Here is a 25,567-nt window from a genome sequence, read left to right as displayed (position 1 = left end):
TTGCACAGTGATCTTTCTCAGATGTTTCCTTCACCCACAGCTGCTGACTTTGGAGGTATGGCCTGATTGAAGCAGCTACTTTACAATGGGAAGGGGAAAGGATTATCAAATTTAGTTCAGGCCTTTTTTAGTTGTAGTTCAAGAAGTTACTTTCAGCTACAGTAGGTATTTTCCTGTCTCAGGGGGGCTTACAGTACACCTTACACTGTCCCAAGGGTTTTCACACATATTGAAATTTTCTAATACTCTTCTCCCAATCTGTAACTTTAAATATTTGATTTGATTTATTTATTTGATATACTGCTTCATACGTTAAAAGTTTTAACTATATTTATCCCAGAGGTTATTCATCAGCTCCATGCCAGGCAAATTTAGACCTTTGCTTCATACAACAGGAGCAGCTTGATTCTTCATCCAGAAATATGCAAATCATCTGAGCTACTGTGAGTAGACATGGGGGGGAGGATCCTATCAAAGCAATTTTTGGAACGGAAGCTTATCAGGGTTTGCTGTGACAAAGGGTGTGAAGACTTATGGAATCAAGAAATTGTGTTTCTTATTCTTCATTACTTTTTGAATATTTCTATAATCATTTCATGCAGAACGTGTAGTGTGCATTGTATAGATAACTAAAACAAACTTAATTTAATGCATTTTGATTTATATTTCTTAGACGACAGAATATGGAAAATATGCACAGAAGTGAAAACTTTTATCAGGAACTGTAGCTTTGGGTGCTGCAGCAGATGCTTTGGTGATCTTATAGGAGGTTGTTGCTCTCTTAGCCAGTACAAAACCAATGGTCAAACTTGACTTAAAGGGGTAATTTCATGCAGGACATGCTATCTTTGCGAGAATGGCAGGAACTCATTTTCCTGTCCCAGAGAGTTCTTTTCCTGTCCCTGCCCTATTCCTGCAAGCTCCATCCTCATCTGCACAAGCCTCAAACATTTTAAAATCATAAGTAGCAACATTAAAGAGCTCAGATTGTGATGTCATAATGCCTCATTCCACCAATGCCTAAGCTCCGTCCTCATCTGCACAAGCCTCAAACACTTTAAAATCATAAGTAGCAACATTAAAGAGCTCAGATTGTGATGTCATAATGCCTCATTCCACCAATGCCTAAGCTCTGTCCTCAACTGCACAAGCCTCAAACACTTTAAAATCATAAGTAGCAACATTCTAGAGCTCAGATTGTGATGTCATAATTCCTCATTCCACCAATGCCTAAGCTCCGTTCTCATCTGCACAAGCCTCAAACACTTTAAAATCATAAGTGTTTGAGGCTTGTGCGGTTAAGGCAGAGCTTACAGGAATGGGTCAGGGACAGGGACAGGGACAGCGACAAAACTCACGGGGACAGGACGGGGAAATTTGAGTTCCTACAAGGAGAGGAGCGGGGATTCCGTGCCCTTAGCAAAATGGCACCCGGGGAGGACCACCCCCTCGCCCCACCTTACTACACCACTGAGTAAGCTCATCTTGATAGCAAATCTATTACTACTTCTAAAACATTAGATAGAACCTTGTATATCAACAATGTTTGTATTTCTTAACATTGGAAAAAAATCCACATTTCAATAGTTTAACTCAGGGGTAGGCAATTCCGGTCCTCGAGAGCCGGAGCCAGGTCTGGTTTTCATGATATCCACAATGAATATGTATGAGATGGATTTGCATGCACTGCCTCCTTAAGATGCAAATCTATCTCATGCATATTTATTGTGGATATCCTGAAAACCTGACCTGGCTCCGGCTCTCGAGGACTGGAATTGCCTACCACTGGATTGACTCATCAATATTTGTCCATGGAACTACTCAACTATCATCAGTCACTGTTATCTGTGCCCTTTTCGTCTTCTTCCAACTCCAGACTCCATTTGTTCCGCTTTGCTATCCCATATGCCTGGAATAAACTGAGTCAGTGCATCATGCTTCCTCTCTGTGCCCTTCAAGTCCAGTCTAACAACTCACCTTCTTGAGACTGCTTTGAAATCTTAACCCCGCGTTCTCCTATTCAGATCTATGTTGTTTTTTGCCAGATTTGTGAGGAAACTATCTCATATGTGTACAGTGTTACCCATGTCCAGCAGTGTTATAAAAAAAGATAAATACAAGTTAGTAGTACACAGATTATTGTGATCCTATTTGCTTACTTTTAATCCACTGAGAGCTTTTCCATTTGATATTCCAGGATCCCCTTTCTGGCCCTGTAAAAGTTAGGAAATTATTAAATTATATAATTCAAAGAAATACGAGATCATTTCTTTCATCGAGACCTCCACATCTTTAGGATGACCAGTTGATTTGTGGGTCTTCTATCTGATCTTAGAGAAACAGGAGATGACAACTTCCCAAAGAATGGAAAGAAAGAACAAACAGCGAAGGAGATTCTGGTGTCCAATCAACTTTATTGGATTTCAAGAATCTTGAGACACAATAAAGGTGATTGGGCACCAGAGTCTCCTTCGCTGTTTGTTCTTTCTTCTTCTATCTGTACACGGGAGGTTGACAGTCAGTAGCTGCTGGAACCTAAGTGCTTCTCATGTCCCTACAGACTCAGAGTTGGCTGTGGTTTGGGCTACTGCAAGCAATGGGTTGCTCTTAAGAGGTTGAGGTCACCACAAGCTGCTAAGATTCTCCGAAAGACGGGGATCCGACTGTAGCATTCTTTTACTGAGTTTCTGCAATACAAGAGAGCAGCTTTCTTACTGGGTCAAATCGCCCTTTCCAGAGTGAAGCAGAGAAGGAGAGAGGAAAGACAGCATGTAAGTATGTGCTCAACTGTGGGCCAATTGTGCCATGAAATGAAAGTGGCGTGTTGCTGATCTGAGTACTGAGTGCTTAATAACTACATATCATTTTTTTCTAGTTCCCTAGTAACCCTTGATGCTCTCTGAAGAGATGCTTAATTATCGAATATACTCCAATATAAACTGAGATTTATGGGCCAAATAATGGCACAAAAATGGGGGTCTTGGTTTATATTTGAGTCCCCCCCCCAGCCTGGATCCACCACAGGCTTCTCCTTGGGCCTACTGTATAGCCTTGTGATTCAGTGATGAGCCAGAGCAGGATCAATCTCTCCCTTCCCTGAGGTAAGGTGTCGTGTCCTGTACTAGCCAGCTCTGCACTGCCTCCATGAACCCACCATAGGCCTCTCCCCAGGTCTATCTTACAACCCAAGTGGTCCAGCAGTGATCCAGGGCAGGAGCGATCTTCCTACACTCCTGCTGGGGCAGGAGTGATCTTCCTATACTCATGCCCTGCAGTCTTCTCTACTAAAAACGACTGCTGCAATTTTTGTGAGGTTGCCACGGGAACTCACTGCAGCCATTTTTAGTACAGAAACTGCACAGGCAGGAGTGTAGGAAGATTGCTCCTGCTCCAGCTTATCACTGGACCACCAGGGTTGTAGGGTAGGCTCAGAGAGGCCTGCAATGGGTCTGGAAGAGGGGATGCAGGGACAAGGCACAACACCTCACACCCAAATCACCACTGGACCACTAGGGCTGCAAGGTAGGCCTAGAATGGGTCGGGTGGGGGTGAGGGACTGGGTGCAGAACCAGTTGGAACAGGAGAGGACAGGACAGGATGGGATGGGACACCTCGAGGAAGGGAGGAAAGGCAGAAATGTGGAAGCCAAGGGGGAGGGATGGAAGGAAGGAGAGAGAGTATTACCTGTATTTGAATATAGACCATTAGTTTATATACAAATTAACATTTTTCCCCCTAAAAAAGGGATTGGGGGGGAAGTGGAGAATTTTATTTCAGATTATATTCAGATGGGTTTATATTCAGGTATATTTGGTAATCAGTCACTACCTACATGATGACAAACTGTATAATAATGCTGTAAGACTACATTTTTCTGCATATCTATTTGCTTTTATTTTACTATTTCTCCTATATGGCACTTTATGCAGTGCAGGATTTTAGACTCTCTCTTAACCGGAACTCAATTAACCAGAACTCTCAAGCAACCAGACAAAAAAATCTAAGAAATACTGTAATACTTTAAATAAAAATGAAAATAAAATCAATTTCTTGTGGAAATTTAAGTGTAAACTTGGCACGTTACACCTGAAAACTCCCACGCTTTGCCTACCACATGTCTGGTACTTTGTCTGGAACAGTTTATGGTATGGCATAGTATGGGGTGTAGCATTACTTAGGCCTATTTTTACTAGTAACTCTCAAGCAACCAGAAACTACATTTATCTGGAATCTTTCAATCCCCATGGGTGCCGGTTATCTGAGAGTCTTCTGTATTTGAGACAGTATGTAAACGCGACAGGCTTGTGGCTGAAATGCAGCCAAATGCTTTTGGCTATATGCCCTGATTCTGTACTGTCATAGCCCAATGTATGCTCACTAACATTTCACTGCCTCTTTCTATCTGGCAAGGTTGTTGGGGCTCTGGCTTATCAGAGGGGCTACACTTGGTCTCCAAGAGGGCGGAAGGAAGGACAACTGCTGCTACAGAGTTACAATGAGGTTAGGTTTCACAGTTTTTTCTTTCAGCCTCTGCCACCAGCAAGGAATGCTATGCTATTCAGTCAAAAATGCAAAATTGTTGAACAATAGAAACTCTCTCTCATGCAAAGAAAGAAATTCTAAAGGATTATTGCAGTACTATATCCTAGCCTATGGGGTGTTCAGAATTTTTGTTGTTGTTTCCCCTCTGAGTTGTTTTACTTTGCAGCTAAAGCATATGTTTTATTTTAATGTTTTTAAAACCAAAGCTCTGCCTCCTCCCTCTGGAATTCATTCCCAAAAGAAGGGTGCATAATCCACGACTAAACCTGGAAACAACACAAAACCTGGCTTTTCTGGCAGGTCTTCAATGGAAGACAGAAGTGACTCTGAGCCACATACGTCTTGATTGATCTTAGCCAGCAACCTGAATAGCTTCTTAGAGAATGACAAGGTGACAAAATTCATCACCGTTCTCATCCCCACGGATAATTGCATGAAACATCCCGTGTTATTCTTTAGTGTCCATCTCAACCTCAGTCCTTCTACACCAGCATTCTTCAGTGCAAGGCTTGAGGGTCAGTAGTTGTGCCCATTCATACTCTGATTCTTATGTGAGCTAAGTACAGGATAATGAAACCATTATGACATCATTGAAGAGGTTGGCTCTTAGGCTTTATGACATCACAGTATCTGCTCTGGATACCCGAGACTGTCATTCTTTAGTGTCCATCTCAACCTCAGTCCTTCTACACCAGCATTCTTCAATGCAAGGCTTAAGGGTCAGTGGCTGTGCCCATTCATACTCTGATTCTTATGTGAGCTAAGTACAGGATAATGAAACCATTATGACATCATTGAAGAGGTTGGCTCTTAGGCACTGGTGGAATAAGGCTTTATGACATCACAATATCTGCTCTGGATACCCGAGACTGTCATTCTTTAGTGTCCATCTCAACCTCAGTCCTTCTACACCAGCATTCTTCAATGCAAGGCTTAAGGGTCAGTGGCTGTGCCCATTCATACTCTGATTCTTATGTGAGCTAAGTACAGGATAATGAAACCATTATGACATCATTGAAGAGGTTGGCTCTTAGGCACTGGTGGAATAAGGCTTTATGACATCACAATATCTGCTCTGGATACCCGAGACTGTCATTCTTTAGTGTCCATCTCAACCTCAGTCCTTCTACACCAGCATTCTTCAATGCAAGGCTTAAGGGTCAGTGGCTGTGCCCATTCATACTCTGATTCTTATGTGAGCTAAGTACAGGATAATGAAACCATTATGACATCATTGAAGAGGTTGGCTCTTAGGCACTGGTGGAATAAGGCTTTATGACATCACAATATCTGCTCTGGATACCCGAGACTGTCATTCTTTAGTGTCCATCTCAACCTCAGTCCTTCTACACCAGCATTCTTCAATGCAAGGCTTAAGGGTCAGTGGCTGTGCCCATTCATACTCTGATTCTTATGTGAGCTAAGTACAGGATAATGAAACCATTATGACATCATTGAAGAGGTTGGCTCTTAGGCACTGGTGGAATAAGGCTTTATGACATCACAGTATCTGCTCTGGATACCCGAGACTGTCATTCTTTAGTGTCCATCTCAACCTCAGTCCTTCTACACCAGCATTCTTCAATGCAAGGCTTAAGGGTCAGTGGCTGTGCCCATTCATACTCTGATTCTTAGTACAGCAGCCTGAGAACTTGGGGAGCTAGGTTCAGTTCCCACCGCAGCAACTTGTGACTCTGGGCAAGTCACTTAACACTCCATTGCCCCAGGTACAAAAATACCTATATATAACATGTAAACCACTTTGATTGTAACCACAGAAAGGTAGTATATCAAGCCCCACCCCCTTTCCCTTATTGTTTCATTCACATCTTTGTGGGGGTGGGAGGGGGGTCAGCAACCACTGGGAGAGAAGGGAAGGCCATGTCTCTGGTCAGTTTGACCACCTTTTTGGCACACAGAAACATAGAAATAAGATGGCTGATAAAGGCCAAATTGCCCATCCGGTCTGTTCATCCGCAGCATCCTTCTCTCTCTAACCTATGTGCCGGTCCTATGCTTTCTTGAATTCAGACATAGTCATTGTATCCACCACCTCTACTAGGAAACTATTCCACACATCTACCAACCTTACTTAGCTAATTCCTGAGCCTATCACCTCTTAACCTCATTATAGGCCCTCTCACTCTGGAGTCTCCTTTCAATTGAAAGAGACTCGTCTCATGCATATTTATGCCACATCGCTATTTAAACATTAGTATCATATCTCCCCTCTCCCGGGGAAGGGGTAAAACACGGACCTCACGGACCTGACAGATCTAAACCCGCACGGCCTTAAAAATCTGAGGTCCGTGTCCGTGCCACTTGCAGTTTCAGTCTCCGACAGACCTCTATGAGATTTTAGCGCTGACGGGTCCGTCTCAGCATAGGGAGGGAAAAGTATTAGGATCCGTCAGCGCTAAAATCTCATAGAGGTCTGTCAGAGACTGAGGCCCGCGTTTTACCCCTTCCCCAAGAAAGGCAGAGCAGAGGGGTACATCGAGCATTTCAGAGGAAGGAAAGCAGCCGAGGCTCTGCCTCATGCCTACGATCCTCAGACTGAACCCCGACAGCACCCTGCAATGTTTGGAAATTTCTTTTCCATAATGCACATCCCAAACCTATGTCCCCGCTCTCTTGGCTTCTGCTCTGCCGCTCCAGCACTAGTCTCTGGCTCTGACAGACCTCGATGAGATTTTAGCGCTGACGGATCCTAATACTTTTCCCTCCCTATGCTGAGACGAATCCGTCAGCGCTAAAATCTCATAGATAGAGACAGAAACTACAAGTGGCACGGACATGGACCTCAGATTTTTAAGGCCGTGTGGGTTTAGATCCGCGAGGTCCGTCGGGTCCGCGCTTTACCCCTTCCCCCCCCCTCCTGTCTTTTCTCCAAAGTATACATTGAAATCTTTAAGTCTGTCCCCATATGCTCTACAACTGTACCATTCCCTTGAGCTTTTGCAGCTCAAATTCATGACCTCGCATTTCTTAGCATTAAATCTTAGGTGCCAAATTTCAGTCCGTTCCTCAAGCTTCACTAGATCTTTCTTCATGTTATCCATACCATCAGGGGTGTCTACTCTATTACAGATTTTGGTATCATCTGCAAAGCGGTAAATCTTACCAGACAGCCCTTCAGCATATCACTTACAAAGTTGTTAAAAAGAACAGGCCCAAGAGCTGAACCTTGAAGCACATCACTGGTAACATCCCTTTCCTGAGTGTACTCTCCATTGACTACTACCCTCTGTTGCACCCCCTACCCCACTCAACCAGTTCCTGACTCAGTCTGTCACTTTAGGCCCTATCCCGAGGGCACTCAGTTTATTTATTAGATACCTGTGTGGAACCCTGTCAAAGGCTTTGGCTAATATCTAAATACACCACATCTAGCGCTCTCCCTCTATCCCATACTCTGGTCACCTAGTCAAAGAAATTGATCAGATTTCTCTGGCAAGACCTGCATCTAGTGAATCCATGTTGCCTCAGGTCCTGTAATCCACTGGATTCCAGAAACTTCACCATTCTCTGTTTTAAAAACGTTTCCATTAATTTATTACCACAGATGCCAAGACTTATGGGCCTATAGTTCCCTACTTCTTCCTTATTTCCACTTTTTTGGACAGGGACCATATCCACCCTTCTCCAGTTCTCTGGTACCACTTCTGAATCTAGAGAAGCATTGAAAAGGTGACCCAGCGGAGCCAGCAGAACTTCCCTACGTTCCTTCAGTATCCTTGGATGTACACTATCCAGCCCCATCACTTTTTCCACCTTTTAGTTTAGCTAGCTCCTCATGAACACAATATTCTGAAAATCGATCAAAGTCTACCACATCTCCAGCCCTATTTGCATTTGTCTTTTGCGGTCCCGTTCCTGGCACTTCAGCTGTGAATACAGAACAGAAATACTTGTTAAGCAATTCAGCCTTATCTTTATCAGCTTCTACATACTTCTCCCCTTCACCTTTGTATCTCACAATGACACTTTTGCACTTCCTCCTATCACTAATATATCTAAAAAAAAGTTTTGTCGTCCCCCCCCCCCGTTTTACCATGTCAGCTCTATTTCTTTCCATTTGCATTTTTGCTTTCCTGATTACTCGACCAGTCTCTTAACTTTTCCAGATATTTCTGCCTGTCTTCCTCTTTCTGCAATTTTTTTTTATGAAAGCTAATCTCTTCTTCCTTACCTTCTCAGCTACTACTTTTGAGAAACAAACCAACCTTCTTTTCCTCTTACTTTCCTTACAAAATGGGTTGTTGCTCTTATAATAGCGCCTTTCAGTTTTTCCCACTGCTTTCCTAGTTCTTTCAGATGTTCCCATCCAGATAAGTTTGCCCAAGAGCTTGTCTTGATGGGCTCGTATAACACAGGCCTAGAAGGCCCATGTGTCAGTCCATCGGGATTGGCTCCCTGATGGCAATGTTTGGGAGGGAGAAGGGGCAAAGAGGAGGCGGGGGCAGGAGTGGAAGAGCGTTTCCCGCCATGGATTCAGAGCGTGAAGATTGGTCACAGTGAGAACTCGGGGCGGGACCTTATATAGGGTGGTATTGCCGAGGTCCAGGTCTCTTCCTGTTCTCGGTGGCGGTTTTTTCCCGCCCTCCATCCCTTAGGGGGTTGGGATGGTTTCCAGGCAGGGAGCTCAGGAATCACAGGCGGGGTCCTAGATACCAAAAGCCAGGGCTCATCTGGAGATGAGCAGTATGAGGGCAGCTGGTTCGGATCTGGGTCCCAGGTGGGCTGGTGACCTGGTTGAAGGGGCAGGGCGGCATCTTTCACCCCCCCCCCCAGACCCTTGCTGACAGGGGCATGGTCACAGGACCAAAAAGCTGATTATATGACATTGTTTGGTAACTGGATGGTTGTATTCTAATTTCATGTTATTTGATGTATTAATAATAAACAGAATTGCGACTCTGATTTTTCCAAAATATGTTGTGTGATTTATTATGGTATAGTAGGGTGGGGGTCTCTGGGCAATGCTGGGGGTGGGGTGTAGACAGCAGGGCCTTTCCAGATCCAGTTACTAAACAAATCCTTGACATAATCCCCCATCTGAACAAAGCTTTTTTAAAAGTGTAGAACCTTCACTTTCAAATGAGCCCTTTCTACTCCTGTCTTAATATTAAACCACACATTATTGAAACGGATCTAGCCTCAAACATCCAAGTTCTACCCAGGACTTTTTCTGCAATGTTCCATTATTGCAGAAAGACAATTAAGCGGGCACAGTGAAGAAGAACACCACCTCGCCTTGAGATACAGACAGTCCAAAGAAAGGCAAGGGCAATGTCTATTCAACCAATGAGAGGATCTTTATTCATTGGTTGAATAGACGTTTCCCTTGCCTTTCTTTGGACTGTCAGAAAAATAACTAAATTACAAGTTCATCCTAATCCCACTCAAAACATACCCCTAACATGCCTCCTTGAGATTTAGATGCACTTCTGACAAACACCATAGAAAAACATCCAAAAAGTGGCAATTTGGACATTTTAGCAAATAAAATTCCAAATGTTGCTTTATGCCATTTTTAGGTAGCCCGAGAGCCCGTCTTGACGGGTGAATCTTACGCAGAGCTGGGAGCCCGCGTGGTAGCCCGTTGGAGACGCGGGGCCAACCGGTGAGTTAGGAGGCAGGAGATTGGCTGGCAGGTCTTTCCCGCCGTCGGGAAGACCTGCCATTGGAGGGCCGCAGCCAAAGAGGGCTTCGGGAAGGCAGGGGGGGGGTTAAAAGCTGGGGCTAGGGAGGACTCAGGGCGTAACTGGTCCTCCGAGGCAGCTCTCCCACCTGCCCGCCCTTTGGGTCCCGGATAGGAGGGCAGAGTAGTGATGATTCGGCGGTATCCCAAGATACTGGTTGCTGGGCTCATCAGGGGATGAGCAGTGGGCCGGCTGGGAGCTGTGCATGGTGGGTCAGGTGACCCTGGAGAATGGGGCATGTGGGGGACATGCCACCCCTCAGATCCTTGCTAGCATGGCGGGGTCAGGGGCCATAACTTTGTTTAAGGTAGCTCTGGAATTTTGTGTTATCATGTTAATATGCTGTTTATATATTTATTAATGTGTAATTTCCAATAAACAGGGCTGCGGCTAATTTTCACCATAAGTAGAGTTTGTGTGTTTTTGTTAGAAGAAAAAGGGTGGTGGGGTGCAGGTTAAAGGGTGTATTTGGGAAGCAGGCCTATCCAGGTTCCGCTGTTATTGGACGTGGTTCTCTTTTGCAAATGAACCCCATAATCTGTTCTGCATTTTAGCTTGCTTTATACTCCTTTAGCAGAATCCTTTTTCCAAAAATTTGTCAATGAGTTGAACAGAAGGTGTTGTATAAGCACTAAGGAAGTAAGTGTACAAATTTAGAATATTAGGATATATGAGCCACCCAAATGCTGTTCTGTAACAATTTGCATAGCTGTCAGAGCATTAGAGGTGGTAGATATACATATGGACAGCAGGGTCCTAGAGATGGGTGGGTCAGGGAGGGCCCTGCCCACACAAACTCAGCTCAACCCCGCCCAGTCTCTCTCAAGTTTCAAGTTTATTAAGATTTTATATACTGCCTATCAAGGTTATCTAAGCGGTTTTTTTTACAATCAGGTACTCAAGCATTTTCCCTCTCTGTCCCAGTGGGCTCACAATCTATCTAACGTACCTAGGGCTATGGAGGATTAAGTGACTTGCCCAGGGTCACAAGGAGCAGCACAGGGTTTGAACCCACAACCCCAGGGTGCTGAGGCTGTAGATCCAACCACTGCGCCACACACTCCTCTCACGGCAGAACGGGGAGCACGTGGCAGATAACGACCTGGCACTGGCCAATGTAGCACAGGCCCCACTCGCAGCGGTGCCGTGTCTCCGTGCAGTAGAACTACAGGATTCAGGAAAAAAAAATTTCAATTTCATTTTGAATCAATTTTTCTATTCAAAATGATTCGATTTGCTTTCTATGATATAGTTTTAAAATTAGCTGGCAGGTTTATTTTGCAGCCTCTTCACCCCCCCCTCCCTGACCTCTCCAACTCCACGCTGGTGCTGTCAAGTGTAAACAAAACAAACACTGTTAGAGGCCCTAGCTTGTGCTCACCATCTAACACCAGTGCTGGCAGGATACATATTTCAAATCTGACATATTATAAGCACAAAACAGAAAATAAAATTATTTTTTTCTACCTTTTGGTGTCTGGTCATTTTATTATTCAAATCATTTTGGTCCCAAACTCTGGATTCTGCTTGTCTTCTGTTAACCCACTCACCAAGGTCTCCTGCTCATTTTCTTCTTTCTCTGTGCTCATCATCCGCTTCCATTTTTATACCTTCCCTTCTCTCTCCCCCTCCCTGCAGGTCCAGCACCCTCTCTCCCTTCCCCTCTAACTCCAGCCTCCAGTCCAATATCTCTCTCCCTTCCCTTCAGCACCCTCTCCACCCCATGTGGTCAGCATCTTCTCTCCCCTTTCCTCTAGCCCCTCCCCCAGCCACCATATGGCCAGAACCTTCTCTCTCTCTTCTCTTCCCTCCAGCCCTCTCCCCCACCATATGGCCAGAACACTCTCTTTTTTCCCTTTCCTCTACCCCCCAAACACACACCATATGGCCAGCACACTCCCTCTTCCCTTCCCACTATCTCCAGCCTCAGACAGTCAAATCATCTCCCGCAATGGGTCCAGCATCCTCTCTCCCTTCCCTCCAAGTTTCAGTTCCCGGCCCCCAGGTCCATCAGTGGCAGCAGAGGTGGAAAGAGGCAAACCCCACATGCAGATCCAATAGTGGCAGTGACACAGCAGTATCTCCCCCCCACCGTGGGTCCAACAGCAGCAGCAGAGGAAGCAACGTATCACAGCACACCATCCCATTACTTTCTCAGCTTTTTTAGTCCTCACCGCCAATCCTCACAGGACTGCTCTTGGGCTCTCTCTCTGCTGGAATCCTTCCTTCTGATGTAATTTCTTGTTTTGCAAAAAAAGGAAGTCACATCAAAAGGAAGGACTCTAGCAGGAGAAAATCCAAGAGCAGACCTAAATCAGTGCGTCTGATTTTTTTTTTTTTTGCAATTCAAATCGATTCAGTCAAACTGAATTGGTGAATCCATTTAAATCATGAATTAGGCAGCACTACCGTGCAGCCCAGCGCTCCACCTCCAGGGAAGAGCAAGTCGTCACCCGATGCAGCCCCAGCTCCAGAGATGGGGGGGGGGGGGGGCAGGCAGGGCTCAATGGCACGCTTGACGGCCCTACAGATCTTGCCCTGTGCACAGTCACACTCCTCCAGGGCAGTCCACTATGCGTGAGGGCGGAGTCAGTTTTCCTTGTGTGCCTGCCAACTTTGGGCTCAGGCCCGCACAAAATTTCCAGAACTTAGGCGTGAGCACTTACACCACACATAAAGCTGGTGTAAATGCTTGCACTTAAGTATATACACTTGGATGTACTCTGCTAAGCTAGTATCCTGTTAAGGAAAGTGAGTGTCCTTTATAGATTATGAGCCAAACAGGTGCACTCTAATTTGGTCATGATCATTTATTCTTATGTTATTTGCGAATAATTCCATAACTCTTAACTTGGCACAATGGTTTTGCTCTTTGCCTTTTCTTCTTTCATGCCAGGCGTGTATTTGAAAGTCCTACCAGATTTCTTTCTATTAGGTTGGATGTGTATTTATATCAAGTTACGGTCTTCAGTCACTCGCATGTAATCTTGCCTTTTATGAACATAAAAGCTCAGTGTATTTCTCTATTTCATTTTGGAGTTTGAGAAGAAAGGGAGGAATGTTAAAGCAGGAAGTAGAAAACTTGGTATGAAGGAGGAAATAAAGAAAAGTGTATGTGAGGGGGATTCAAGCTGAAGAAAGTGACAGGAAAAAGCAAAATAAAAAAACAACAAAAAGGAGTCTGAAGAGAAAAAACATTAAAGAATAAAATGACAAAACAGACCAGGAGATCAAATAGAAATGAAGATGAGATGGTTAAAAGTAAGAGCCATCAGAAGACTAGGGAAATGCTACAATATTTTCTGCTTACATAATACTACAAAAAAAAACCCTCTTGCATATCATGTGATGCTAAGGCAAATACGTTCCTTGTTAATGGCACTCACCTTAGCACCTGGAGAACCAGAACGACCAGGATTTCCATGAGGACCGGGAGGACCCTTAAAAAAATTGTATCATAACAGAATTTAGTCCATGATGTGCCATAAATAATCACATTAACCTATCCAGTCTACTCAATTGCACTTTTTTCCATTTTGGATAGATGAGCCTACAAATTCACATATTCAGTCTAACATTAGCTATCTACCATCCATGATTTTAACCTGAAAGTTCAATCCCTTTCTCATCACAGTCCTCCATGGTATTCCAGGATCTGTCACACTACTGGCCTCTGCCACTCCCGCTGGTAGGTCATTTATCTTTCCTATAGTTTTAGCAAGACCAACACCAAGGAGGAAAGATGTCAACATGGGCAACTGTTAAGACAGGTTGTTTTACCACAGTATCTCGTTCCATAAAATGGGACCCTATGCTAAAATCGCAAAATTTGTGGTAAAGTAACCCTTGTTGATATTACCTCTCCTCCTAAGGCCCTGATTCTATAAAGTCTGCCTAACATTAGGCACCAATATCGGCACCGATTCTGTAGAACTTAGGCGCCCATTATAAAATTACGCTTGGCAACACTTAAGCGTGCTTAGGCAACACTCAGCATCCTAACATATAGGCGTTCCCAATTTATGCCAGAGTTTTTTCTATGCCTAAAGTTAGGCACCGATATCAGAGCCTAATGCCACCTGATTCACAAAGAGATGCCTGACTCAAAAACATGCCTATGCCCATGCTCACTTTTAGTGTAGGTGCTTTGGGATAGGTGCCTACTTTTTATAGAATCATGATTTTTGAGTTAGGCGTCTAACTTTCAATTAAGTCCAACTGTGAGGTGTTGAATGCCAATATCAGCACTGATTGTGCCTATTACTCAATTAAAGTAGGTGGTGATATCGGTGCCTAACTTTATAGGATCAGGGCCTAAGTTGCTAAATCTAATTTCCAACACCTGAGTCCCCATCTATGTCTTATTGCCAAGTTCTCAAACAACCCATCCAGCCATCAAAACCGCTATTCAAAATTTAGAACCCTTTAACCCTAGCATACCATATAGGTTACCCCAGTACATTCTCATGAAGCCAGGAATGAAATTACGTGACCTCCATTCTTCATTTCCCACATTGTCTGCCAGTGGTGAACAGAGTCAAGTTCATAACATTTTGCTTGGTTTTCAAGACAGTGCATCAAAGAAAACCTTAATACTTGGCTGATATTTTGCTTACCTAAGAGCCTATAGATTGTTGCTTTTTTTGCAACAATTATTTCTGAGTTTCTCTGCGTGTTCTATTGCAATAAACTAGGTGAGGAACTTTATATAACATAACATACATTTTTAATTATACATCACATAAGCCTTGCAGTTCTATGCGGTTTACAAAAGAGGCAAAACTGACCAGTGTCAGCGAGCTAAATAAGACTTGAGAAGAATAGCAGCGGAGTTACAAAGTGATAGACAGATTAATGACAAAGGGCTGCCATATAACTTGGCAACAGCGGTAAACTACAAGATTTAGAGGTAGGCAGTTGAGATTTACAAAGGAGGTATAGCAGACCAGTATCAGTGAGCTATGTTATGAGTGACAAGTGAGGTTAGCATTTGAGGTAGCTTCCAAGAGTATCTAAGAAGGGCTGCTGAATTTTGGGAAAAGTTATGTTTTTAGGAGCTTCCTTTCATTTTAAAGACTGTTTATTAAATTTTGCAAAAACAAAAACTGATACGAAGTGCAAGGAATTTTACATAAAGAGTTAGCGCCATCAGAAAAGCACTAAGGTACTATTCATGAAAAAGAATCAACCTCCTCCCTCCATCCCTCCCCCTACCCATCCCATGTCCTGGATGTGTATGAAGAGCAACAAAGGATCCTAAATCTGGTAGGGATTCAGAAATTACAGTATGATTTGGAACTTAAAGAAGCTTAACATAAGTATCTAATGGACCCCAGATATCTTTAAACTTTCGAGAGTCACCAGATTGTTCTGCTATTGATCGCACAAAACGATAGTACATACACAATGTCTCCCACCAGAATGAAAAATGTAAGCGATCCCAATGTTTCCAATTTCTTGTTATCATCTGCAGAGCAACTCCAGTCATAATGAGAAAGAGTCTATCTTTATGATCTTTAAGCAGATTCCTAGGCAGAAGTGATGTACCAAACAGCACTATTCCATAAAATAATGGTATTGAAGTCTCAAGAATAAGCTTCCTAAAGTGCATGTAGGAAGCTGATGCTTTGACCGTTCTGGGTCTTTGGTGGCTGCTTGGTAAGATAGTAGTCCGCTGGTGAATCTTTTTTGAGTGCAGCCTTTAATTGAGGGGAAAGTGAAGAATGATTGATGACGTGTGGATCGACCAGGTTCGGCGAATATGAATTGATTGGTGAGGTAGTTAGGCAGTAGACCATATAATGCTTTGTAAAAGAGGCCTCCGAATTAGAAGAGCACTCGACCTTCAATCATCAGACCTATTGTGGTCTGAAATTGTAGAATATGTTAACCTTTGCCAATTTGTGCAGGACCTGACTTTATAACATTTCAAAAGTTGATTAAAGCATGCATTTTTGTACAGTAATTGGGATGAGCTAGTTGTCTAGTTTTTGTATGTGTGTTTTATGTTTTTGGAGTTATCAAAATGATTGTAATTAAAAGAGAGTAGTGGATGTCTGGAATGCCCTTCCAGAAAAGATGGTAGAATCAAAAATGGTGAGGAAATTTAAAAATGCATGGACTAGACACAAGGGATGCCTAAATAGGATGGAAACACAACATGGCTATTGAGGCATTATGTTGGACAATAGTAGTGGGAACTGAGACCGATGCTGGACAGACTTCTATGGTCTATTCAGCATCCGCAAATGGCAAAAGACAGGTGAAGCTTTGGCAGCTCCAGTACTGTAGATCACGTATTGTCAGGTTCTGCGAGTGAGGTTGCTGTGCAGTTCAGAGGGGAGAGGAAGACATCTTGACTGATTATTTGAATACTGTCAGCAATACTTGGGGATGATATATAGTTATAACCATCATGTTTGCCTGCATATATGGTAGAGACTTGACAACCAGTTTTAAGCATGGGTTTCTGGCGCCCACCCAGAATGACAGGTACAGCTCTGGCCACCTTGCTAGGCAGACCAGATGGACCGTGCAGGTCTTTATCTGTTGCCATTTATTGTGTTACTATGACTAATGATGGGTTGCATTTTTTTGGAATTAATTTTATTCATACATTTCTTATTCCACCTTCCATAGAGATAAATCAAGCAGTTTACAATAATCCAAAACTTTACAATAAAAATAAACAAAAGAGATGGGAAGAGGTGGAGAAGCAAAGAAAAAACAGTTAGGAGCTGATATTCAAAGTTTTACGAAAAGGCTGTCCTAACTTTAACTAGTTAGCTATCTGGTTAGGGGACTGAATATCGCTGCTAGGCAAACATCTCCACTGGTCAGTGCCAATTCTAGATATCCAGCGCCATTTTTTTAATGCTGACTGCCACAAGCTAAATACTGTATTGGCATTTTACACGTTGCAATGTTAAAAGAAAAAAGAGAGGAGACAGATTAAAGCAAAGAGGTCAGAAACTGGTCTAGCCGCCTGATACATTTCTAAAGGCCAAAGAGAAATAAAAGCGTTTTCAAGCCAGTCTTTTTTTTTTTTTAATTCTCTATTCATTTTTTAATCTTACAACAAGTGTACAAATAATAAAACATTTAAAGTTAAATACATCACTTGAAATTAATTAGACTCTGTGCATAGAGTGGGAGGGAAAGAATTCCAAAGGGATGGAACAACAAAAAAGAAGGCAGATTACCAAGTGGGTTCAAAATGAACTCGAGAGCCCGGTGTTTGAAGGAGGTGAGAGAAGATACACATAGGGAGGCAAAAGAAGGAAGGGAGGATAAACCCAAGGAAGGGGATTGGAGACGGGGAGAGGAAATGAAAGAAAGGGAAGGAGTTGGGACTTGTGAGGGGATGAGATGCACAGGAAGGTAGATGAAGCTGGGAAGGAATACGTATGTACAGAGAGCTGAAATGGGGGGCTAAAACTTAGGTGAAAGACAGGGGGGAATAAGAAGTTAGAGAAGGAAGAAGACAGAGGGGAAGAAATTGGAAGACTCGGGAAGAAAGTTGGAAATAGAAAACTGGTAAGTAGGTGAAAGGTGAGAAAATGGAGACTGGAGATTGGAGGGAGGAGAAAGAGAATGAAATATACCTATAGTACAGACAGACAAAAAAGCAGTTGAGAGGAATGGAAAAATAAAAGATGAAACAAAGATTAATGTCAGAGATATGGGGAAGAAGAAGGGGGGAGTGAAAAAAAACCAACAGAAAATGGAAATGAAATTCTGGGAAAGGATTTCAGAGAAACAAACAAGAGGAAGTGGTAGAGAGCAACCTGGATCAATCCAATTGGAAAAATAAAATAATCAAACAACAAAAGTATCTTTGGTATGGTGCCATTCTTTTGGATAATTTTCAGTCAGAACCTAATCTGACAGAATTATCCCAACGTCAACTTAGTGAAACCTAAGCCCCTCCCTTCTAGTGCATCCCAGGGTGCACCAGGAAGGGGCCTAAGGCCCTGATTGGCCCAGGTGCCACATCTCTGCCCACTCTGACACCAACTTTGTGTTCTGGAGTGATGGGAACATGGTATCCTTTAGTGTGTGCATGTCCAGAAGCCCTAGGCTTCCTTGTTGTTTAGCTTCTGGCATGCCTGCTCATTTCCGCTGTTCTGCCATTCATGATACTGAAACAGCAACCAGAGTCAGGGGCAGAGAAAGGGGTAATACTGGACAATGACAGAGGGAAAACATGGGATGCTGGACTGTGGGAGAGATGCTGGACTGCTAGGGAGGTAAGGGGAAAGAACAGAGATGGAGATTTGCTGATCCATGGGGATGAGAGACAAGAAGCTGGACTATGGGGAGAAGAGAGCGAGAGAGAGTGGTGAGATGCTGGAATGTGGGGAGGGAAGGCTCAGAGGATGCAAGATTAAAGGTTTGCTTAGAACACCTAATATCCTTGTATTGGCCCTGCATATTTCTGGTTTAGAAATGAAGTACGTATTGCTGTAGAAAAGGGCACAGCTTTCTGTTGAATGGGTCTTTACAGTTGCAGAAATATTTTTTCAACTTGGTAAATTCCTCCAGTTGCTTTGGGCTTTTGACTCAATTGTTCAGTCCCTTTTGGGCCTCCAGTGTTGTAAACCCTCATTACGACTACCCAGGAGATCTTCCCCTTTCCCCCCTCACCCATTTGCCTTTTCTGCAACTTAACACACTGGCAATGATCCTCCATCAAAGATCCTTCAGGAACTCAGTATGCGTCAAAACCAAACCTGACCATTGGGTGTCACCACTACGCAATGACTGAGACTTTGCCACCCTCTGGGATTGTGAATGCTTCCTCTTTATTTTTCCAAACCCTGGTCATCCGAGTCACAGAAACCAGATTCAGGATTTAAACTCCAGATCTAATATCATTATTACCAAAGATCCATTGAGCTAGCTCTGTCTCCACAAATATTTCCATGGCTATTTGAGCCCCAGAACAATCAGTCTCTATGGAAGCCTTTTCAGATTCCCATAGGGGATGGTTCTAATTTAATTTATTTGTAAACCCCTCATCTTTGTGCTAGGCCATGCCATTAATTAAGAAGATTATATAGAAGATTTAAGTTTTAACTAGAAAGCTATTAGACTAGAAGAACATTTAACTCATGCAGACAAGCTCAGAGTTATGAAAACCAAGCAGCTAAAGTGTGGGTGAATGAAAATATTAAATAGTTTCCAGGGTCAAAAATGACCCTCATCCTATGGATACCAATTTGATATGTCCTGTGGCGCAGTGGTTAGAGCTACAGCCTCAGCACCCTGATGTTTTGGGTTCAAATTCCACACTGCTCCTTGTGACCCTGGGCAAGTTACTTAATCCCCCATTACCCCAGGTACATTAGATCTCTCAGAGTATGAGCCCACTAAGACAGATAGGGACAAATGCTTGAGTACCTGAATGTAAACCACTTAGGTTATAAGTGGTATATAAATACTAAAATAATATTTCTAGAATGTTTTTCCAACTAGCCGTGCCCATAACAGATGCTTGCATCTAATTATATAAGATGTTTGTCTTTATACAGGTGGCCCGTATGCATGAGTTTGGTACATTCATTGATCATTTCAAAGTTGGATTACTGCAATTCGCTCTATAAAGGAGTTGCTCTAAAAGAAATCTGTCGACTACAATTAATTCAAAACACCGCAATCAAAATTATAACGAATAGGAAAAAATTTGACCATGTAACTCAACTCCTCTTCTCAAAGAAGCTCATTGGCTACCAATTGTCTACAGAATCTCCTTTAAAATAGCATTATTAACATTCAAAATATTAACAACTAAAGCCCCATCATTCCTAGAAAGGTATATTATTCCATATATTCCTACTAGAAGTTTGAGATCAGAGGACAAAAACTTTCTAGTAATTCCATCGCTTAGTATAATAAATACAAAGCAAGATACGATCTTTGCTGTTACTGTGCCCAGAATATGGAACTCTTTACCAGCACTTATTAAGGAAGATAAATCGCTAAGTAAATTTAAAGGACTGTTAAAATTCTGGAATTCTGGTTGTATAAGGATATCTTTGAGACATAATCAACGGATTCTCTTTTGACCCTGTTCATTGTAGAAACTTTTGCTTCCTTTGTCCCATGCCTCGACAAATTAAAAAAATATATATATATATATTTTAAGTTTACTTTTTACTTTTTTATTACACTTTTAAAATTCTTACCCTCCCATTGTACTTACCTTTCTATGCCTATTGTAGTTCTCCCCACTTCCCCTATGTATAAGTCTGTAATGTTCGTGTGTTTGTTGTAGTTAATAACTGAGACCCCATTTTTAATTGTAAATCACTTTGAATTTATGATATTGTGATACATCAAAATTTTAATAAAACTTGAAAACTTGAAACTTAATTGTATACATACCCGTGGCCCTCGTTTCCCAAATGGTCCTGGAAGACCGGGTAGTCCATGAAGACCCTGAAATGATAACATTTACTTTTGAAAATCAAATATGAAATTAAGAGACATTCCTTAAATTTAACAAATCTACAAAGCCTAGACACTTCTGAAGTACCTAGTCATATCTCAATGCAGGAAGTTTTTGAAGGTTGTGCAACAATATGGTGGGTATTAGATATTGATAATTGACTTTTCAGATGTCATATTATGTTATAGTCCAGAACAAATAAAGCAAAAGATCAAGAGAAGACATGGATTTATCCAATATATATTTAAATAAGCATGTATATATTATGCTGAAGAACAAAAATCAAATAAAAATTTGTGGTTCTAAGTATTATATACCAAATTCCAAAAATCCACGTACAATACAAAACAACTTGGGGCTAATTTTATGAAGCCGTGGTAGCGGCTTTAAAGCGCGCGACATTTAATCATGCACTACTCCCACGCTAGCTGAAAAACTACCGCCTGCTCAAGAGGAGGCAATAGCGGCTAGCGTGGCTGGTGGTTTAGCGTGCACTATTACGCGCATTAAACCGCTACCGTGCCTTCGTAAAAGGAGCCCTTAGTGGGAAAAATGTTTTTTACAATTAAAATGTCTACCAGAACAGGGGCCTCAGACTAATTGAGCTGATTTTACCCACTACGGGTCTTTTTTTGAACCAAAATTCAAAAGCTCATGTTCACCTCATCGGCCTGAGTTTCACCCTACTACCTAATTACTTATAAAAAAAATACTTTATGTTATTTAATACTTTATTATTCATTTCATTTGAATCTAATCTTTTTCTACAAGAAATTTATTTTTATAAAAAAAACGAAGAAAAAACCCAGAATTGTCACAGGTGGTATGATTAACACACAACCACTCCCACAGGTTGCCTTGCACAGAATCGGAGTCACTTTCCAAACAACACTTTTTCGCCAAGTTATCATTTACTACTGCTTTAGGCTTATTTTTAGTATTTCACTTATCTTGTGGTGGTAGGGTGGAACTCGGGCTGATGACGTGAACATGAGCTTTTGAATTTTGGTTCAAAAAAAAGACCTGTAGGGGGCAAAATCATCTCAATGAGTCTGAGACCCCTGTTCTGGTAGAGATTTTAATTGTAAAAAAAAAATTTTCCCACTAAGGGCTCCATTTACTAAGCTGCGGTAGCATTTTTAGTGCGCGCTGCAGATTAGCGCGTGCTAACCCCTGCGCTATGTGGAAAAACTAACGCCAGCTCAACGGAGGCTTTAGCGTCTAGTGCACACAGCTTTGTAGCGTGCGCTAAAACCGCTAGCACAACTTAGTAAAAGGAGCCCTAAGTTGTTTTGTATTGTACGTGGAATTTTTGGACTTTGGTATATATTATGTTGAAAACACAGATTCACGACCCTTTATCTAAAATGCTCGGGACCAGAGACTTTTTGGATTTCAGAATTTTTTGCTGTTTGAAATGAAGAGTCACCATTGGCCGTAGCAATTCAAATTTGTTACCTGCTGTGGCCCTGCAGGCTTCTCTACCAGTGGTTCCCAACCCTGTCCTGGAGGAACACCAGGCCAATTGGGTTTTCAGGCTAGCCCTAATGAATATGCATGAAGCAAATTTGCATGCCTATCACTTCCATCATATGCAAATCTCTCTCATGCATATTCATTAGGGCTAGCCTGAAAACCCGATTGGCCTGGTGTTCCTCCAGGACAGGGTTGGGAATCACTGCTCTATACCATGTCCTGCCCTTGCTGACATCACTTGTTTCCTCACCCGCTGGTCACAACAAAGAAAAGTCTGTGGGGCTGTATTGTAAATATGAATCACTGTTGCCACCGACGACATCTCAAGAGGAACAGTGTGAGGTAAGATGAACAACTGAACTAATATCAGCGTAGAGTGAGTTCAGGGTGACTTTGTGACCATGTTTTTCTTATATGCCAAAGTGAGCATTTTTTGTACAGATTAGTAATGCATCAATGTTATTTTAAAAAAATTTTGGGGGGAATTTTTTTGTTTTTAGAATTTCAGATAAAAGATAGTCAACCTGTACTACAAATGTGGTTTATGGTGTAGGACTTGATACATCACATGTTTCATCAAAATTAAATGTGTTAGAGCAATGAAAATCAAAAATAAAAGCCAACTTCAAACTCCAAATGGCCCAGAATGCCATAGCAAGACTGATAGAAAGCTATAAGTGACATGATTATATCACACCATTTCTGCAAAATCTCTACTGGCTATCAGTACAATACAGGGCTAAATTTAAAACTCTATTAGGGGCATAATCAAAAAACTAAAGAATCCAAAATACTGCCTAAGCTAGCACCAGGATGTCCACGTGCCGATAATCGAAACTGTTTTCCTGGATGTCTAGAAAGATGTTTCATCCGCTGTGCATCCAGAGTTCAAAGGGCATGCCAAACTTGGACATCTTACGGGGATAGTCAAATCTTTCCCAAGACGTCCTGAAAGAAATTTAGACGTTTTGGACTAGACCTCTTTTGGAAGCATCTAAGTGACAAAAAGATACCCAAACTGAGCAGATGAACACTGGGGGATTAAGTAATGATATCCACATACTCCCTTAATGGTCACTGACTCCCCCTCCTACCCCTCTCCCCCCCCCAAAAAAAAAGACAAAACTCTGAATGAAACAGTGCATACCTGTGTCTGTTTGGAACACCAGTATCTGGTACTGGAAATCCTAGTAGAGAAGTAGACCATCACACAAGTATCTTAAATAGCCAAGCACTCCGATCCAGGGCACGTAGTAGCTTCCCCCATGTCTTTCTCAATAACAGACTATGGTCTTTTCATCCAGGAAATTGTCCAAACCCTTCTTAAAACCAGCTACGCTATTCACTCTTACCACAAACTCTAACTAATTCTCTGAGTGAAAAAAAAATTCCTCCTATTGGTTTTAAAAGTGTTTCCCTGTAACTTCATTGAGTGTCCCCTAGTCTTTATAATTTTTGACAGAGTGAAAAATCGATCCACTTGTACTCAAGTAGGTGATTTAAAAAAAATAAAATTGGATGTTCTTGCTTCTGAATTTGAACATTTAGCGGGAAACATCCAAGTCGGGCTTAAGATGTCCTTTTAAAAAATGGCCCTCCATGTCTGATCTTCAAAGCCCTTACAGGAAATGGGCCAGAGTACTAGAAAAACAGGATCGCCCTCTACACACCTCCAAGGTGGCTAAGGTCCTTCCAAGCATTTCTGTGAAAGTATGTAGTCCATCTTCCCAAGGAATATCCTCAACAAGGCCCTCTCCAGAGGACATCATCATATGTTGCAACACCCACCAATAAGCCTTCTCTGGAGTAGCTCCCACCATCTGGAATACACTCCCTGAAAGGCCTTGCTTAACACAAGACAATCTCTACTTCCAGAAGCAAGTGAAATCTTGACTCTTCTCCCAAGCCTTTAGTGGAACAAGCAATGAATTTGCTAGTCACACAAGCACAAGGACTAACATTGGCTGGATATACTATAGCAGGACTTGCTTATCCACTCCAATCATATCTGAGATCGTACTCAAGCACCTTTCTGACATCACATGCAACTTCAACCCTTTATTTGGCATTGTTGCTCAGAAGCAACATGTGTCTTCTATGGCTCTTATGGGAGATCTGCATCTCCAAATGCATGTTACTTGGTACTGTTGCTCTCGTTCAACATCAAGTTACATAAAGCAGTTGTTTCACCATCTGCCAATTAAATGGTTAAGCTAGTTCCCTTATTTTTCTATCTCCTTTTCCTATATATTTGTTTCACCTCTATTTACACCTTGTACTGTCTACAAGATGTCTTATTGTGTATTTTGTATAATACTATGTACTGCTATTTAAATATTTTTACTGCTGTAATTGTCTATTGCCTATGGTTGACTTATTTTTGATTGGGGTGAATTTCTTCAAAAAAGATGGCAAATAAACCCTAATAAACAAACACGGTCAAATGTCAAGTTTGGGTTTACTGTCTACATCAGGGGAAAGTTATGATAGAAACCGGAGCAATGCAAGGTTATTAGGCACCCTACAAGTCTTCAACCTTCCATCTCCCATTAACTTTTTTGTTTCCTAGACCCCCACTAAAGGTTTTGATCATTTAAACTCAATAATCATGATCATCTCAATATATTCATCCCAGAATGATCCTGTAAAAATGCATAATCAAACATCATACTTTTCAGTATCAAACTTTGCTTCGTATACATTACATTAGAGATTTCTATTCCGCCATTATCTTGCGGTTCAAGGCGGATTACAAAAGATTTATGAATGGGGGTTACAATGGAAGAACATTTGTCATTTCTAGAGTTGTAAAGAGTAGAACATTTGTCAGTATTTGAATGGTAAAAAGTGGAGAGGAGTAGGTAGAAATTTATGAAGAAAGGGAAACTAAGGAAGATCCCACTCCACAAAAAGGGCTGCAGGACAGAGGCTGAGAATTACAGACCGGTGAGTCTCACATCCATAGTGAGTAAACTCATGGAAACACTAATTAAGCATAAATTAGATACAATCCTAGACGAGAAGAATCTACGGGATCCCCGCCAACATGGATTTACCAAAGGCAGGTCCTGCCAATCCAATCTAATTAGTTTCTTTGACTGGATAACAAGGAAACTGGATGTGGGTGAGTCCCTAGACGTCGTTTACTTGGACTTTAGTAAAGCTTTTGATAGCGTTCCGCACCGCAGACTATTGAACAAGATGAAATCAATGGGACTGGGAGAGACGTTAACTACATGGGTCGGTGATTGGCTAAACAGTAGACTTCAGAGAGTGGTGGTAAATGGTGCCCCTTCAAAAACGTCGGAGGTGATCAGTGGAGTGCCTCAGGGCTCGGTCTTGGGCCCGATCCTCTTCAACATATTTGTGGGAGATCTGACTCAGGGGCTTCAGG

General features: G+C 42.2%; 1 protein-coding gene across 1 annotated transcript in view; it reads right to left on the bottom strand.

Moving 5' to 3' along the window:
• The window catches only part of LOC117367941 (collagen alpha-1(XXVII) chain B-like), a 299,681-nt gene that overhangs the window by 238,348 nt on the left and 35,766 nt on the right, over window positions 1-25,567 (bottom strand). The window contains exons 4-6 of the mRNA XM_033961061.1: window positions 20,634-20,687; window positions 13,634-13,687; window positions 2,160-2,213 (exon numbers count right to left, since the gene is read on the bottom strand). Coding sequence (XP_033816952.1) covers window positions 2,160-2,213; window positions 13,634-13,687; window positions 20,634-20,687 — 162 coding nt within the window. The remainder of the gene's footprint in view (window positions 1-2,159; window positions 2,214-13,633; window positions 13,688-20,633; window positions 20,688-25,567) is intronic.

Source organism: Geotrypetes seraphini, chromosome 10 (genome assembly GCF_902459505.1).
Source record: "Geotrypetes seraphini chromosome 10, aGeoSer1.1, whole genome shotgun sequence".
Taxonomy (NCBI): domain Eukaryota; kingdom Metazoa; phylum Chordata; class Amphibia; order Gymnophiona; family Dermophiidae; genus Geotrypetes; species Geotrypetes seraphini.
Note: the sequence above shows the minus strand (reverse complement) of the source record. Positions and strands in the feature narration are given on the sequence as shown.